Raw genomic sequence first — 17,645 nt, forward strand, 5'->3', positions numbered from 1 at the left:
CATGGTATTTGCAGGAATTGATCAGCATTAATAGATGTAAGTTTGTTTTTTTCTAGGTTTTAGTACATTCCCTATTCATTACTTTTGTTTTAATTTAGAAAATCAATATGTCAAATATTCACTAGTTAACATAATATTTTGGTTAAATATATATGATAAAAGCTTGTGGGTAACTGGGTGCTGTGACTCACACCTGTAATCCCAGCACTTTGGTAGGCCAAGGTGGGTGGATTGCTTGAGCCCCAGAATTTGAGACCAGCCTGGGCAACAGTGCAAAACCCCCCATCTCTACTAAAAATACAAAAGTTTGCTGGGTGTCGTGGCACATGCCTGTAGTCCCAGCTACTCAGGAGGCAGAGGCAGGAGGATCGATTGAGCCCAGGAGGTGGAGGCTGCGGTGAGTGGTGATCATGCCACTGCACTCCAGCCTGGGTGACAGAGTGAGACCCAGTCTCAAAAAAATAAATAAATAAATAATAAAATAAAATAAAAAGTTCAAGGGTATTATGAACTTTATATACATTAAATAATTTGTTGCTCAGGTTCTTCTTTGTTTGGTTTTCTGGGATTTCCTGAGTCATGGAAAGTCTAAAGAGGAATAAGTATCCTTGAACTTATGTCATGTAGTGATTTTTTTTTTGTAGTAATATATTTTCAAAAATTTAACTTGTACATAAAAGCTCACAGAAGGAAGATTTCTCTAACATAATGAACAAAGACAAATAATAGAAACATTACAGTACGTTGCTTTGATCCTCATAAAACAATCACCACTAAACTCAAAGAAAGAATAAAGAAACTTTTGGGATTAAATTGAGCATTAATTGACTATGTGCTCCTTGAGGGCAGAACACTATGAATGAACGAGTGCATGAATGAACAAACACAATCTCACACACCCTGAATATGATCCTATTGTAGAGTATATTCTTTTAGAATTCTGCCTTTGCTCTTTTATCTTAATGATGGTAATATGTTTTTAAAATATTTCATAAATTCCTTCCTCATCTCCTTTCCCTAAACCTCTGTTTTATGAGTTGTTAAATTTCCTCAAATGGGTATTTTACCATCTATAGGAATCTGATGTCTGTTGTTGGGGAAAGACTACTATAAGTTGATTAGCTTCCCAGGCTAATTTGTAAAAGCCTGTTTATTTCATAAAGTAGAAAACCACAGTACCAAGAATACTAAATTGAGTTAGTTCTGTAACAATAGCACAGACGGCTGTATCACCCATAGCTTACGTCTCCTACTTTTACAATAGAAACCGCCCACTTCCAGTGTTTACATTAATTAGGTGTTAGGTCATAATTTGAAGATACTGATTCATTCCAGAGAAAAACTTAAAATAGATTCTTTAACTTATAAAGAAGATTGTTGCTAATTCAATAGACTCTCTAATATATTGCACTTGAGGCAGCAAGTGACATTTAAAAAGTATAAATGTGTCCATGATGTCAGGGGAGACACTGGGAAGCTGCCTGACTGGGCACTGTGAAAGGATTCCTGTTCTTTCCTCTCTGTGCCCTTACCCATGCATGCTCAGAAAGTTCCATGGCCTTCACAAGTCATTTCAGTGACCAGGGCAGCATGGACATCAGGACTGGAGGCGTGGGACTGGCTTGTGATTGGCCCTTTACAGGCAAGGGTCAAGCATAAGATGAATGTAAGGTGGGACTACCTGTAATAACTATGCTTTTTTCCCCCCAAACCAGACCAGCTCATTGCCTGTGGTGATGATTTCCAATGTCAGTCAATTACCTAATGCTTGGGCATCCATCATTTGGTACAACGTGTCAACCAACGATTCCCAGGTAGACTCTATTTCTACCTCACCTTCTTTAATTCTATTCGATTTGTTTTATTGCCAAGAAACACGTCTGCATCAAAACATGTGTGTGCCAGTGGGGTGTGGGGTGAGAGTTGCTTTATTTCTAGTTCTGTGTTTCCTCTCATGTCATATTTAAAGCAGTATGTTCTGATGTATGTGGTTCCTAAGAGAGTTCTGCTAGCAAAAGTAACAGACAGGTATTTATTATTTCTGAGGGTCTGGTCAGCTCCCAACTATGTACGTACCAGAGAGTTCCAGGGCCATTCTATGTCTCTGTTAACTAAGCTGAAGGAAACTTCTTACCTCCTCAGCTGCTCTGGTCCCACCTTGTCCATATAGTCTCTTCTATGAAGGTAGAGAATTGGTCTCCAAGTAAGTAATTAGAATATTCATCAATCTTGCCCAATTGTATTCTGACAGCACGCATTTTCAAGTCGATTGCAGATTTCATCCATCCTAGGCTCAAGCTGGGATTTAATGCCATCTGGTGGTTGTAACACTGGCCCAAACTTGGCCTCAAGTCACAAAGCAAGCCGTGAATAGATGCTCTTATAAGACAACCAGGGAAGGGAGTGGCAAAAAAGATGAGTCAGCACTTCCCCTTGCACCTCTCCTTCAAAACTTCAGTGTGTTATCCTGGAAACCACTAAGGTCTAGAGAAAATAGGTCAGATGTAAATAACAACATTTCTTCTTAATTCAGAGCAAATGTTCCCTCCAAAGGGAAGAATTCTTCTACTTTAGATCCCAGTAGTAAGAACAAGATCATAATGAATCAGCTTAGTGTTCTTTCCCTTTGATTCAATGTTTCTAATAAGGAAATGACTCAGCCCTACTCCTTCTCCTCCTCAAGTGCCCTAGCATCTGAGACAAATTAACTGCGGAGAGGAAGACTGTGCAGGGTGCCCCGAAAAGAGCAGAACTTATCAGAGAAATTGCCTGGTCTTTAAGGTGAAGGACAGCCAATGCCCCTGAGATTAAATGCTGATCCCCATTAGATCAACACTTGTTCAGCTTTCTTCCAGCTCCAGGGAGTAGGAGTGATGGGATACTTCTCCGTCCTCCAGCCTCACAGAGCAGTGCTGCACTTAGCTTTCTTCAGCAACCTCCTTCTGTAAGAAAGTCACCAAAATCGTCACAGTCATCATCCCAAATTTACATGGCTCTAGGATGAGAATCTAGAACTATAGGTAACATACAGCTCCTAAAACACAGATTCACAGCCTAGTTCCAGAACCAGTCTGAACAACTAATCCTGGCTTCTCCTCTTAATTCTATCCTGCTTTGAAACCTAAGCCCTTAGGCCTTGATTGTATTCTGTGCTTTCTGGTCACTTTTCCAGGCACCACTCTCAGGTTCACAAAAAACCATCTCCCTAGAAATTCTTTCTCTTCATTCCTCCTCTTCCTGTTGCCCATTCCTTGTTGGATGCTGTGTCTTCTTTTATTCCCACCTTCTGAAATCTCTTGAATTGGTTCTTTTTCTTGATTAATCTAAGCCCAGTTTAGCTCATGTTCACAATAGCCTTCTCCAGGCACCGCATTGGATTTCTGAATTCTTCCTTTCCTCTTCTTGAAACACCTTTCTCGAGTTTCACACATCTGTTTTCCAGTAATCTGGGACAGAGTCTTATGTTTCACTATTGTTGACCCAGTTTCTGGCACAATCTCGTTTGTAGTCGATCACACAGAATATTCTCTTATTTAGCTTGGCACAGTGGTGCACACCTGTAGTTTCAGCTACTTGAGAGACAGAGGCAAGAGAATTTCTTGAGCCCAGGAGTTTAAGTCCATCTATAGGATGGACAACATAGCAAGATCATTTCTCTGTTTTGTTTTGTTTTGTTTACGTAGAGCAAATAAGAAAAGGCTACTATGGTGTCCATAAAACAGGTATTTGAGGTTAATCATAATATTGTAGGGTCACCTTCCCTAGCCTGGGACTTTACGGTTTCTAGCACTTTGGGATGATTGGTCTGGTCAAGGTAAAACTTGTGCCAACCCCATGATAAACCAATTAAATAATGTAAGTTTTGTTTAGGATGAATATTGTTTTAGAAAAGAGTATCTGTCAAATTGTTGGACAGTGTTAAGTACTTGCATGAGTCGACTGATACGGAAAAGTTCAAGAGATGTCAAGTGATGCTTCTGAAGAAAGATGGAGCTCTGATTATATTATACTCAAAGAACAGGGAGACTTTTAGGAAAAGACGACGTCAGCCTTAAGAACAACAGAGATGAGATGATATTTTATATTTACTTAGGTTGGCCAAAAGACTTTAAATTAGGAATCCTATATATTGAATTACAGCGTCATAAGCGTAATTGTTATTAGTGGTGAATGTGTATGGATCTGCAGCAACCTCAATTCTTGCCTCAGAAGAAAGAATTCAACTGAGGAGTATAGGACAGAAGGAGTGACCAAGGCAAGCTTCAGAGCAGGAGTGAAAGTTTATTAAAAAGCTTTAAAACAGTAAAAGAAGGAAGGAAAGGAAAGTACAACTTGGAAGAGGGCCAAGCGGGCAACTTGAGAAGCCAAGTGTGCAGCTTGACCTCTTGATTTGGGCTTGGCATTCTTCAGGGGTCTTGTGTTACTTCTCCCCACTCCTGAGATCTTACTGGGAAGATGCTGAGCAGTTTTAGGTGTTTTCTATTAGAACACTGTCTTTCCCTGGCACCAGCTGTGACCAATTATGACTTTAGAGAAACAGTTAACAACTGCCTGACCATCACCTAATGGTCACCCAACACTCCTAGTATGTGTGTGGTGAGACGGGGAGACCTCTCTTGCCCTGCTCATACCTCACTAGCTACCCACTGTAAGATAATTAACAAATCATCATCATGATTCTATTTCAGAACTTGGTTTTCTTTAATAATCCCCCACCTGCCACATTGAGTCAACTACTGGAGGTGATGAGCTGGCAGTTTTCATCGTACGTTGGTCGTGGCCTTAATTCAGATCAACTCAATATGCTGGCAGAGAAGCTTACAGGTGAGAGCCGGTAGACAGACAGGATTCGCCTCTGTTTTTGGTACTCAAGCATTTTAAATAACCAGGACGCTATTACTACTATTAATTATGATGATCATCATAATTTATTCAATGCCTACTATATTGCCAGGCACAGAGCTAAGTGTTATATTATTTTTAATCCTCGGGAAAGTCCTGCAAGGCTCGCCTTATTCTATCAATTTTATAAATGACTGTATTGGAGTGCAGAAGTCAAGTGACTTGCCACAGCTGCATGGCTAGTACACAGCAGAACCAAGCCACAGGCCAGACCTGTCCAGGTCTAAAGCCCCTCCCTGTCTATTCCCCACCCCAGTCTCCAGGGTATATTTCCACTAAATAGGATGTGAAGCCTTAATGGTGCCCCATATGATCATTCATATGAATGTCTCAACTGACATAAACCAACTGGAAAATGACTGATTCCTTCACTAGGTCTAGGAAATGTAATAGAAATTTTAAACCACCTGGGCAATACTTAATTCTGCATACCAAGAAAGTTTCAGCTTTGACTGAGATTTCTAAAGTTTGCAAAATAGAGTCATTGGTACAACATGTACCAACTATAATCCAAACTTTTTCTAAAACATCTCTAAGAAAGCTGTATTTTGACGAGTCAGGGTTTAACATATTTAACACCAAAAAAAAGAGTTAAAATTAGATCTATATGCATTTCTAGTTAAATTGGGGCCAAAGATCCATTTGTGCAGCAGAAGTAGAATCATGTGTGATTTAAGCTTGACTCACATGGTGCTGGGATGCTTGCCACTTCCACCTACTCTTGGATCAATGGGTACTTAAATAAATTAGGATTTCGGAAAACATCACAAAATTTACTTAATGGAAATACATGTTTTCATCCTTATTTAATTCATAAGCAGCAATAGTAGGCATTCAATAAATATTTGTTAGAGTGAGTAAAGCTTTTAAGCATGTAGTATAGATAGCAACCATATCCTTTCAGACCTTTATCAAATTATTCTTATGAGTATAATTCCCTTAAAAATTTAGATGAAAACTCTTGTGTCCTTTCACTGCTCCGGATCAAAACAGCCAATGGCTACTTATTGTCTAATAGATTTCTAGTCCATTCTTTCCATCTTAATAGGCAACATTCTTGGTAATCTAGCTACACCTAACTTACACGTATTTGTTTTATAATGCTCATTTACCAACATTAGGTAGCTCTTCCTGTCTCCAGTATAAGCCATGTCCATGTCCATCATGCCTTGTCCTATATTACTCTTGCTCTCTGGCGTGGCCTCCTTTGTCTCCTCTGACAATTTATATTCTACCCATCCAGATCCTAGATACCCACCTGCTTTCTAAAGCCATTGTTAGCTCCTCCACCAAAAAGCTTATTTTCTAGATAATAAACTTCTTAGGAGCAAGGATGATGTCTTATATTTGTACTGTACCTAGCACTCAGTACATTGTAAACCCATAACAGGTGCTTAAGAAATGCTTGAAAGGGAAGAGGAAAAATATCTAAATTGAGCACAAAATTGAAGCATCTCATTGTCGAATGAAAAATCTCATTCTTTTCTTTCATTTCAGTCCAATCTAGCTACAGTGATGGTCACCTCACCTGGGCCAAGTTCTGCAAGGTACAAATGGTCAGGGAAACATCATTTAGATACATTTTTTTAAATACAATGTTCCTAAGTCTATATTACTACCTGGGGTTTTGAGAAATTCCCAGATAAGATATTTTTTTTTTTTTTTTTTTTTTTTTTTTATTTTTTGAGAGGGAGTCTCGCTCTGTCGCCTCGGGGTTCATGCCATCTCCTGCACCTCAGCCTCCCAAGTAGCTGTGGGTTTTTCTAGCATTTCTTTTCTACTCCAGTCATGCTAATTTTTTGGTGGTTTTGCCTAGAGACGTGGTTTCCGTGTTTAACCAGGATGGTCTCGATCTCCATGACCTGGCGATCTGCCCACCTCGGCCTCCCAAAGTGCTGGGATTACAGGCGTGAGCCACCATGCCCAGCCAAGAATATTTTTTAAAGAAACTAAGGTGTTGTCCAGTTTCAGGATATTATTTTGTTGAAAAATTGAACTTAAATTATTATATCAACATTATTACTTAAATAACCATTGTCTTAATGTGCTTGTTTATTCCTATAGGAACACTTACCTGGTAAATCATTTACCTTTTGGACATGGCTTGAAGCAATATTGGATCTAATTAAGAAACACATTCTTCCCCTTTGGATTGATGGGTAAGTTATAGGCTATATTTTTCATATGAATGAATTATGTTCTTTTTTTTGTTGTTATTGGTTTTCTTCTACTTCTTTTTCTCTTAGGCATGTTTAGTACCATAGAAAAAAATAGTTGCAATTTCTTATTCGTGCAGTATCACTATGTATATTAATCTATATATGAGTATTTCAGGTAAGAATGACTTTTGATTACACTCAAAACAAACTGTAGGTCTGCTCTTTGTAAATGCAATAAGTGAAAATCCAATAATGATCAGAAAAAATCATGCATGTTCTATTTTTAGGTATGTCATGGGCTTTGTTAGCAAAGAGAAAGAACGGCTCTTGCTAAAGGATAAAATGCCTGGCACCTTTTTATTAAGATTCAGTGAAAGCCATCTCGGAGGAATAACTTTCACCTGGGTGGACCATTCTGAAAATGGTATATACTCACTAATGTTTGTTCTTGTGAAATTAGTTTTCTTAAATTTAGTTACTGGGATTTCAGTTTTTGGAAGTGTATGGTGTGTTGATCTGTTTGTGATGTATTCAGTGAGCTTGAATATTAGTAGTTGCAGTTGTCTCAGAACAGGGTACCTATGAATTCCAAAAAGTCTATCATATGCACAATCTATACTGTCCAGGCAGCAGAAGGTCTGACATTGAAGTGACATGAACTGACAAGTCACTCCAGTGGCATGAAGATAATGTGGGCAGGGAAAAACTGGTCACAAGGAATGTGTACAGGAACCTGTGTATTTCTCCAATTTCTGTTTTTCAAGGGGAAGTGAGATTCCACTCTGTAGAACCCTACAATAAAGGCCGGTTGTCTGCTCTGCCATTCGCTGACATCCTGCGAGACTACAAAGTTATTATGGCTGAAAACATTCCTGAAAACCCTCTGAAGTACCTATACCCTGACATTCCCAAAGACAAAGCCTTTGGTAAACACTACAGCTCTCAGCCTTGCGAAGGTTAGGTTTTCTGTTTTGTTTTGTTTTTTTCCTTAAGATTTTGGAAAATAACCTCATATTGGAGCAAAGTAAATGATAAATTAAGTTCCTCTTTTTGTTGACTCTGATTTGTGTAGATCTAAGGGCATATGGAGGTCAAAGCCTTAGAAATGAAGTGGTATGTCAGCAGCTCCTGAAAAGGGACCACTGGGCTTTCTAACACTAGCAGAGTAATAAGCAGCTGCAACTAAACTTCACCATGGCCATGGGGGCCTCTCAAGGCCACTCTGAGAGCTTCAGTTTTCTCCTTTGTAAGACAGAAGTGGTGCAGACTTCATGTCTATGACTGGGGGAAAGGAAAAGAAAGAGGGGGTAATGATGAGAAGCTTTTAATAGTAAAACAAGTCTGTATATTGCAAAGGAACCCCAGGGTTTATAAGTTTTATATTTTCAACCATACTTTAGTTTTACAACTCAGGGTATTTGTTCATTTGCCAAGGAGGGACCTGTGGATCTGTGCTTCATCCTCTCCCTCCCCCACTCACCCAGCCTGCCTTTCCTGGTTGTATCCTAAGGACCTAGAACAATGTCTGGCCAAAACAGGCATTCAGTAAATATTTGTTGAATACATAAAAGAAAATTCGTTAAATTGCTATGTAATTTTAAGGTACGTTCATCATTCTGTTTCTTTAATGGAAGTGTATACAATCCATAGAAATCTTCATCTGTAGCACTAAATCTTTGGGCCCCATCATGCAGAATATTCTACAGTTGTCATTCACAGACTCGCAGCCACCTGACTTCATGCTCTCTGAAATAAACAAAAATGCAAAAGAAGAGAAAAGCAAACAAACCTGTGACATTTCAGTGACTTTCAACAACTGATCGAATGAAATAACAAATATCAATGCAACAAATTAGGGTTGGAAAATTGGAACAAATACTAGTTCAACATGGTATACCAGAGAAGTTTGGGGAATTTTTCCAAGGTGAGGTTTGCATATGACTGTTACTACAGCACAATGATACTTTCGGGAACACTGATGTCTGTACTTCAAAAACATTTGCAGTCATAAGGTTCTGACTGGTGTCCATTTAAATGAAAAGAACTGGGTTATTATATCCTCCAAAACATGACTCAATCAGTCCTTATAATCAAACATAAATGAAACGTAGAAGACAGGTAATACAGCTGATTCTCAGTTTTTCCCATACAGTTTAGAGGCATTAATATACGAAGTCAGATTAGGCCTGCCAAGAGATTTGTTTTTCTCTTCTTGCACATTTTATGCTTATCTAATAGATTGTGTCCCCTATTTAACGAAACATTTTTGTGTATCACCGAACAACTGTATTATCTCTCTTCCTCTTATTAATATTTTTCTAGACTCTTTTTTCCCCAGTTTTATTGATAATATTGACATTTTTTCCCCAACATTGTGCCTTCTTTTTTCCAGTTTCAAGACCAACAGAAAGGGGTGACAAAGGTTACGTTCCTTCCGTTTTTATCCCCATCTCAACAATGTGAGTAAGCTTAGTCACATGTAAAATATTTTTTATAAAAAGCTTTCCTATAGGAGATTTAAAAGTAGAGCAGAGTACACATAACTGAGAGCAAAGCATTGTCATGTGCAATGTCTCATTTCCTTTTATACATAAAGCTAGGCTTTAGGGCACACTTACCACAATCTATTGTGACTAAAATTAAAAAATTCCCCTTATAATGCCATATATTCCATAGCAAGTTGAATGTTCTGATATGAAATGATGAATCAGATAACTCAGTGTCACAAATAGATGAAGCCCTAGAAATGAGTTCCTGACACAGTAAGTCACCGTGAGCTATTATTATTTTCTAATCCTTGTCCATATTGACCTTGTTATCTCTTTAAGCCGAAGTGATTCAATGGAGCCACATTCTCCATCAGACCTTCTTCCCATGTCTCCAAGTGTGTATGCGGTGCTGAGAGAAAACCTGAGTCCCACAACAATCGAAACTGCAGTATGTTCCCTTTATTTTCCATTGCTGGTCAAAGGCATTTCCAATGATGCAAAGGTGGTGTGGGAATCAAAGGGGCTGAAATACTCCTGGGTAGGGAGAAAACATATTTTTTGGAACAAATTCATGAGCATGACACAAAAGGTGTCTGGATGGTCCTGCGTGTTGCTGATCTTATAGGTATTGAAAGCAGACACCTTCACTTACTTAAACTGCTTTACATTCTTTTCACCAGAAACCACCAGAGGGCAAAATATTCCTATACCCTATTCAAGCACACTACCCCTACTGGCACCACGGGCCCACTCATTCTCCAACACTCTCTACTTTAGTAAACAGCATTTACTGGTCAATATTTATAAACCTAGTATACTATCTAGTTTACTAGTTACTTACTATCTAGTAAACCCAGTTTGCTATCTTACAGTGCAAACATCACACATTGCAAATTGTCTTGATTATGGCTTACATTTCTAGAACCGGGAGCTTCATCAAGTAATATATGAATAATAGTCAATGGCATAATAATGCTCTCCTTTTTGAGAACTGAGTCATAATCTTTAATGCAATAATGTTATTTGAGATGAATCCTATTCACTCTTATCCACCAATACTGTCAATGGGTTCAAACCCCCAATTTACATGAAAGTGAACATACATCAGAATAATATAATAGAAACTTGGAGGGATCCTAAGCCTCAAAACATTTTTATCTGGCTAGCTTTTAATTCTTCTCTTGAAGATTTCCATAGATGAAAAATTCACTTTCCTTTGATAGCTTATTCCAATGTTAGTTCCCTTAAATCATCAAGTTATTTATGTCTAACTGAACATTTGCTACATTTTGCACCCATTTCCTCATTATATTTTTGGTGGATAAACAGGCCTTTTTCTTAAAACAGTTTTCTGTGTCCTTGAAAGGTACCTTTTATTTTAGACTGATCAACCCCTATTACTTTTGCAAATACTTAGTTGAAGTATTTTAACTAGGTAATAGAAAAATTATGGAGTAATCTGTAGAAAAGAGGATGTTTATTTACACAAGAAATAGTGATTTATTTGCAAACCAATAGTTTCCTCAAAGATTATTTTCATTTTTAATTTTAGATGAAGTCTCCTTATTCTGCTGAATGACAGGATAAACTCTGACACACCAAGAAAGGAAGCAAATGAAAAACTTTAAAGACTGTTCTTTGCCCAACGACCACATTTTATTTCTTCAGCTTTGTAAATACCGGGTTCTAGGAAATGTTTGACATCCGAAGCTCTCTTCACACTGTCATGGCACTCCCCAGTTGGGAGTGTTGTGATTGAAATGCTTGAAACCAAAGCTTCAGATAAACGTGCAAGATAAGACAACTTTCAGAAACCAGTGTTAATAACAATATTAACAGAAGACTCGCTTGCCTGTGTTTGGTTTATTTCTGATTTTGTCTCTCTGGTGTTACTTATGACTTTAGCTAGAAGATGCAAGTGTTAATGTTTCACGGTAGGTCAAGAATAGCAAAGTCACACCTACACCTCAGCAAGAAGGCCTGAGGGAAAAGACAAACAAGCCAATCTACTGTATGATGAGTGCTAGCAGGCACAGTGATCACAGTAGATCCAAGAGGAAAGTCATGATGCGACATTAGCAGAAATTCACAGGGCATCCAGGGTTGAATTAGGAAGCCTCCTGAGTGCCATGTCAATATTATCCCAACTATGGGATTCAACAGCTGCTGGTACCACAGGAGGAGGGATCCAGAGTCATTCCTGGTGGTATCTTGGGCAAACTGCAATGATTTTACAGGTATTGTAAGCAGACACATGGGTTAAAAAAATAATACTTTAAAAAAACTCATGAAATGAGGACTAGGAGGATGAAATGAAGACTAGGAGAATAACAACTCTGGCCTCGGGTGACTGATTTTATTCATAGGTTGCTCATTCTTCATCTTTAGAAGAGGTTAGACTATGTGGGTTCTATGATCTTTCCCAGCTCTAATAGTCTCTCTGGTCCCATGAATCCAACCTGAGACTGGGGAAAGAGGTTTAGGATGAGAAGTTCCATTCCTTCAATTTGCTCTAGCAAAGAGGAAGGGCAGTTGGTTTCCTGGATAGTAATGTATGTGAATTGCAAGTCTGTTTTGGTCATTGCCTCACCCTTACTGGATGTTGAGTGGTGCCATTGCCCAGCTGCTGTCCTTAGTAATAGCATGGAGCCCTCCAATGCTCAAGACCTTGAGAACTCTCTATGCCTGCTGAGCCCTGGGGATGCTGCTGAGTCAGTTGAGGAAATAATGCTACTGAAGCATCTGCCATGACCAGCTGCAGAAAAATCCAGAACCAGGTTACAAGGTGAACCATGACTGCAGAGTCAGAGATGGCAGCCCCCTCTGAAGGGCTCTTATTTAATTCCTTCTGCCCACCTCCTGTCCTCCAGGCAAACCAAACAGGCAGAGGCTAATGTTTAATGCAAAAGAGTTCAAAGGAAAAAAAGCTTTTAGTATAACCTGCCCTTTCCCTTAGAGAGATTCCATCTGAGCAATCTCATCCCACCCACATGTGCCCAACTGGCTCCTAGATTGTTCCTATGGAACAAACTCTCCACCTGCCCCAAGGCCAGTTCCTTTACTCTTTTGTGAACTCCTAAATGCTTTTAGGGTAGAGGCATTTGTTTGATGGAAGGGTGCATCTAACTGGAGGTGCGTCCTCCCAGTCTCTACTTCTCTCCACAAAACCCGGTTTTCTAAAATTGGCCTGATGCATATGTATCAACTGGGAGCAGAATTGGATGAAATAATTTAAACTGGAGCATGACTATTACAGTTTTATCTTTAAAGAAATAATTTCCTACCAGGAAGTGCTTTTAAACAATTGGATTTTGACAAAAAAGATTGTAGAAGCTCTTTGCTCCCTGGAATTTACCAGAAGTACAATGGACTCCTACCTATTTCATAGAAGTTTTAAAAAGTTTGTCAATATAGAGCCTAGTAGCAGAATGCTAAGGTTTTCTATGTGATCACAGTCATCACTGTCATTTGGTGGTAGAAAATTAAGGACATCTGTAGTTCACTTTCTATAATATGGACAATGGCCATGTTGTAAAAGTTCAATAAGTGGCTATTTTTATTTAGATTCAGAAAATCAAAATTAAATTAGTGACCCCAGAGTTAAGAGTTATTTCCCAAGATTGTGAATCTTGTACTCCAAAACTCATTTTTGTGGGGGTGTCTTATTTCATTTTGTGTTGCTATAAAGGAATACCTGAGGCTGGGTAATTCATAAAGAGGGTTATTTGGTTTTGCAGAGTGCACAAGAAGCATGGAACCTGCATCTGCATGTGAGGCCCTTAAGCTGCTTCTACTCATGGCAGAAGGCAAAGGGAAGCCGGTGCATGTAGAAATCATGTGGCAAGAAGGGAAGCAAGAGACAGAGAGTGGGGAGGTGCCAGGCTTTTTATAACAACCAGCTCTTATAAGAACCAACAGAGTAAGAATTTATTCATGCCCCCCACCATGGGAAGGTATTAATCTATTCATGAGTCCACCCTCATGTCTCAAACACTTGCCATTAGGTCTCACCTCTAACATTGGGATCAAATTTCAACATGTGATTTGGGGAGACAAACATCCAAACCATAGCATTGCTCCTCTGGCCCCCCCAAAACTCATGTCTTCCTCATGTTGCAAAATATAATCATCCCTTTTCAATAGTTCCCAAAGTCTTAACTTGTTCCAGCATCAACTTGAAAATCCAAAGTCCCATCTGAGATTCAAGGCGAATTAACTGTAAAATCAAAAACAAATTGTTTCCTTCCAAGATACAATGGTGGTACATGTTTTGGATAAACAGTCCCATCCCAAAAGGGAGGAGAAATCATTAAAAAAAAAAAAAAAAAAGGAGTAACAGCCCCCATCAAGTCCAAAACCCGGCAGGACAGATGTTAAATTTTAAAGCTCCAAAATAATCCTTGACTCCATGTCTTGTATCCTGGGTACACTGGTATGAGGAGTGGGCTCCCACGGTCTCAAGCAGCCCTACTCCCAAGGCCACTGGCTGCTCTCACAGGTTGGAGCTGAATGCCCGTGGCTTTTCCAGGCTGAGGTTGCACACTGCTCATGACTATAATTCTTGGGTCCTTGCAGCAGCAGCCCCAATCCCATGGCTCCACTAGGCGTTACCCCAGGGAGGACTCTCTGTGTTGCCTCTGCCCCCGCAGCAGATTTCTGCCTGGGCATCCAGGCTTTCCTATACATCCTCTGAAATCTAAGTGGAAGCTGCCAAGCCTCCATGACTTTTACATTCTGAGTACATGCAGACTTAATACTGTGTAGACACCAGCAAGGCTTATGGCTTATGCCTTCCAGAGCTATGACATGACTCATACCTGGGGCCACTGAGGCCATGTGAGCCATGGCTGTGCCATCTGGAGTGGTGGGGATACAGGAGCAGTCTCTAGGCCTGTCCTCCACCCAAACCATTCTGTCATCCGAGGATTCTGGGCCTGTGATGGAGGGGTCAGCCTCAAAGTTTTCTGAAATGCCTTCAGGGCCTTCTTCTCATCATCTTGACTAATAACTCCTGGCTCTGGTTCAGTCACACTAATCTCTTTAGCAATGGTTGCTCTGTAGCACCCTCAAATTCCTCAAACCCTTGGATTCCTTGCCTAAAAATGCTTTCCTTCTCTATCACATGGCCAGGCTATGAAATTTCCAAATTTTTACACTTTGCTTCCCTTTTAATTATAAATTCCACTTTTTAGTCATTCCTTAGCTCCCATAATTTAGCATAGGCTTTTAAAAGTAGCCACATCACTTCTTGAGTACTTTGCTGCTTAGCAATTTCTTCTGCCAGATACCCCAGGTCATCATTCTTAAGTTCAGCCTTCTACAAAGCCATAGGGCCTGGACACAATGCTACTGTTTATCAAGGGCGACCTTTGCTCCAGTTTTCAGTAAGTTCCTCATTTCCATCTGAGACCTCCTCAGGTGACCTTTGTTGTCTGTATTTCTATCAGCACTTTGGTCACAACCACTAAATCAATCTCTTAAGAAGTTCCAGCCGGGCGCGGTGGCTCACACCTGTAATCCCAGCACTTTGGGAGGCCGAGACAGGTGCATCATGAGGTCAGGAGATGGAGACTATCCTGGCCAACATGGTGAAACACTGTCTCTACTAAAAAATACAAAAATTAGCCAGACATGGTGGCCCACGGCTGTAGTCTCAGCTGCTTGGGAGTCTGAGGCAGGAGGATGACTTGAACCCGGGAGGCAGAGGTTGCAGTGAGCCAAAATCGTGCCACTGAACTCTAGCCTGGCAACAGAGTGAGATTCTGTCTGAAAAAAAAACAAAACAAAAGAAGTTCCAAACTTCTGAGTCCTCCAAACTCTTCCAAACCTCTGCGTATTACTCAGTTTCAAGCCACTTTCACATTTGCAAGTATCCTTAACGCAACCCCCAGTCCTCGGTACTAATTTTCTGTCTTAGTCTGTGTTGTGTTACTCTAAAGGAATACCTAAGGCTGCGTAATTTATAAACAATAGAGCTTTATTTTGCTCATGGTTCTGCAGGCTGTACAAGAAGCCTGGCACTGGTACCTGCATCTGACGAAGGCCTTAGGCTGCTTCTAGTTATGGAGGAAGGGGAAGGGAAGCTGGGATATGCAGAGATCACACGGTGAGAGAGGAAGCAAGAGGGAGTGGGGAAGGCACCTGGTTTTCTTTAGCAACCAGCACTGTCAGAAACTAATAGAGTAAGAAATCACCTCCCCGACACCCAGAGGGTGCTAATCTATTCATGAGAGATCTGCCTCCATGACCCGAACACCTCCCATTAGGTCCCACCTCCAACCTCCAACATTGGGATCAAATTTCAACCTGAGCTTTGGAGTGACAAACATCCAAACCATAAAAGAGGGCAATGAGGTTTTGTCAGGGGAGTCCTGGGATACCTGTTTAGTTCAAGATGAGGTGTGCCACATGAGCAGGAAATGCATTGGGAAGGGAATTTGGACCACGTTTTGGCCAAATCTTACCCCAGAATATTTTTTTCTGCCAAGAATGACTTAGTCAATTCAGGCTGCTATAACAAAGTACCACAGACTGGGTGGCTTTTAAAACAGATTATTTCTCACAGTTCTCAGGGCTGGGAGTCTAAAATCAGGATGCCAGTATGGTCTAGTTCTGGTGAGAGCCCTCTTCCGGGTTGCAGACTGTCAATTTCTCATTGTATCACATGGTAGAAAGACAGCTAGAGAGATCTCCAAAGTCTCTTTTATAAGGGCACTAATCCCATTCCTGAGGGCTCAGCTTCATGACCTAATCACCTCCCTGAAGCTCCACCTCCTACTACCATCACTTTGGGGACTAGCAATTCAACATATGAATTTTCAGAGGGGAACACAAACATTCAGTCCATAACAAACTAGTTGCAAATAAGCAGCATTTAATGAAACTGAGATAAAACATAGACTTAGTTTCAAAATAATAATCACATTTTCACTTCTCCTTTCACCCATCCCAGATCAATCACAGATATATATTTTGCTAATGACTTTTCAAATTTATTTTAAAGAATCACTTTAACGAATTGTTCTGATTATCAATGCCTTCATCTGTAATAAATGCTGAAAGAAGGCAACTAGCCAATGAATTTCATCAAAATCTAAGGTGTCAAGAACCCCACCCCATCAAAGAATCATAAAGAATGAATATACCTCTGGCAAATTCAAGGGATTTTTCTTTACTTCATACGGTTTGGGAGGCCCATGCAATTCTCCACAGTAAAAGAAACAGAATTAAAGGTCAAGCCATCTGAGTACTCTGCTCTAGCAGTAGACAGACGGTCTACACTTAGCATTTGGCCTCTCTGCGCACATGCTCCAATTTCTGACACAGAGTAAAGATATCTTTTTTTCCAAATTGACCCGGAACATTTACTGACTTTATTGATGCACTTTTTAAAGTCTGGCTTATTGGCATATAATTTACATACAGTAAAACTCACCCTTTTGGGTGTGTCAGCCTATGAATTCTGACAAACTCATATAGTTGTGTAACCACCACTATAAGACAGAAGATTTCTACCAGAGCACTCACAAAGAGGATGCCACAAAAGCATGGGGAAGGACATTCTCTCTTTCCTTACAGTAAATATAAGAAACAATTTCATGCAGCTTCATATGTAGACAGAGGGCTCTACTTAAATTGGATAATTTCACTCCCTAAAAAGTTTTGAATCGCTCATGATGCTCTGCATTAGCAGTTCTTGTCTGGGGTGTACGGACAGAATTCAAAGGGCTCATGAATTTAGATGGCAAAAGTTACAGTTTTATTTCTACTAACTTCTAACTATAGTTAATTTCCTTCAATTATATGGGCAGCAAACCATAACCCATACTATATTTATATCATATTATAATTATTAAAGTCATCTCTAAATATCGTTTATGCAAAGCATGATTTTGAAATTGCATTAATTGGACCCACTGCTAAATCCTATTATTTAATGCCATTAGTAAATAAGCACATGGTCAGGTGCAGTGGCTCACGCCTATAATTCCAACACTTTAGGAGGCTGAGGTGGGAGGATCACTTGAGCCTCAGGGCTTAAGACCAGTCCAGGAAACACGGGGGGGGGAGACCCCGTCTCTACTATATATATATA

At 39.9% G+C, this 17,645-nt stretch overlaps 1 protein-coding gene and 1 long non-coding RNA gene across 8 annotated transcripts in view; one reads left to right on the plus strand and one right to left on the minus strand.

The window, feature by feature from the left end:
- Positions 1-11,393, plus strand: part of STAT4 (signal transducer and activator of transcription 4) — a 144,668-nt gene extending 133,275 nt beyond the window's left edge. For all 7 annotated transcript variants that reach the window (XM_017869359.1, XM_017869360.1, XM_017869361.1 and 4 more), the window contains 9 exons: positions 1,716-1,814; positions 4,689-4,824; positions 6,400-6,449; positions 6,967-7,061; positions 7,349-7,485; positions 7,826-8,017; positions 9,454-9,520; positions 9,890-9,998; positions 11,103-11,393. In XM_017869359.1, the coding sequence (XP_017724848.1) occupies positions 1,716-1,814; positions 4,689-4,824; positions 6,400-6,449; positions 6,967-7,061; positions 7,349-7,485; positions 7,826-8,017; positions 9,454-9,520; positions 9,890-9,998; positions 11,103-11,129 (912 nt within the window). In that variant the 3' untranslated portion in view covers positions 11,130-11,393. The remainder of the gene's footprint in view (positions 1-1,715; positions 1,815-4,688; positions 4,825-6,399; positions 6,450-6,966; positions 7,062-7,348; positions 7,486-7,825; positions 8,018-9,453; positions 9,521-9,889; positions 9,999-11,102) is intronic.
- LOC108527865 (uncharacterized) overlaps positions 8,042-17,645 on the minus strand; it is a 12,528-nt gene continuing 2,924 nt past the window's right edge. Inside the window, exons 2-3 of the long non-coding RNA XR_001884965.1 lie at positions 9,873-10,084; positions 8,042-8,807 (exon numbers count right to left, since the gene is read on the minus strand). This is a non-coding gene — a long non-coding RNA (uncharacterized LOC108527865). The remainder of the gene's footprint in view (positions 8,808-9,872; positions 10,085-17,645) is intronic.

This window comes from Rhinopithecus bieti, unplaced genomic scaffold (genome assembly GCF_001698545.2).
Source record: "Rhinopithecus bieti isolate Rb0 unplaced genomic scaffold, ASM169854v2 scaffold_5051, whole genome shotgun sequence".
Classification (NCBI taxonomy): Eukaryota; Metazoa; Chordata; class Mammalia; order Primates; family Cercopithecidae; genus Rhinopithecus; species Rhinopithecus bieti.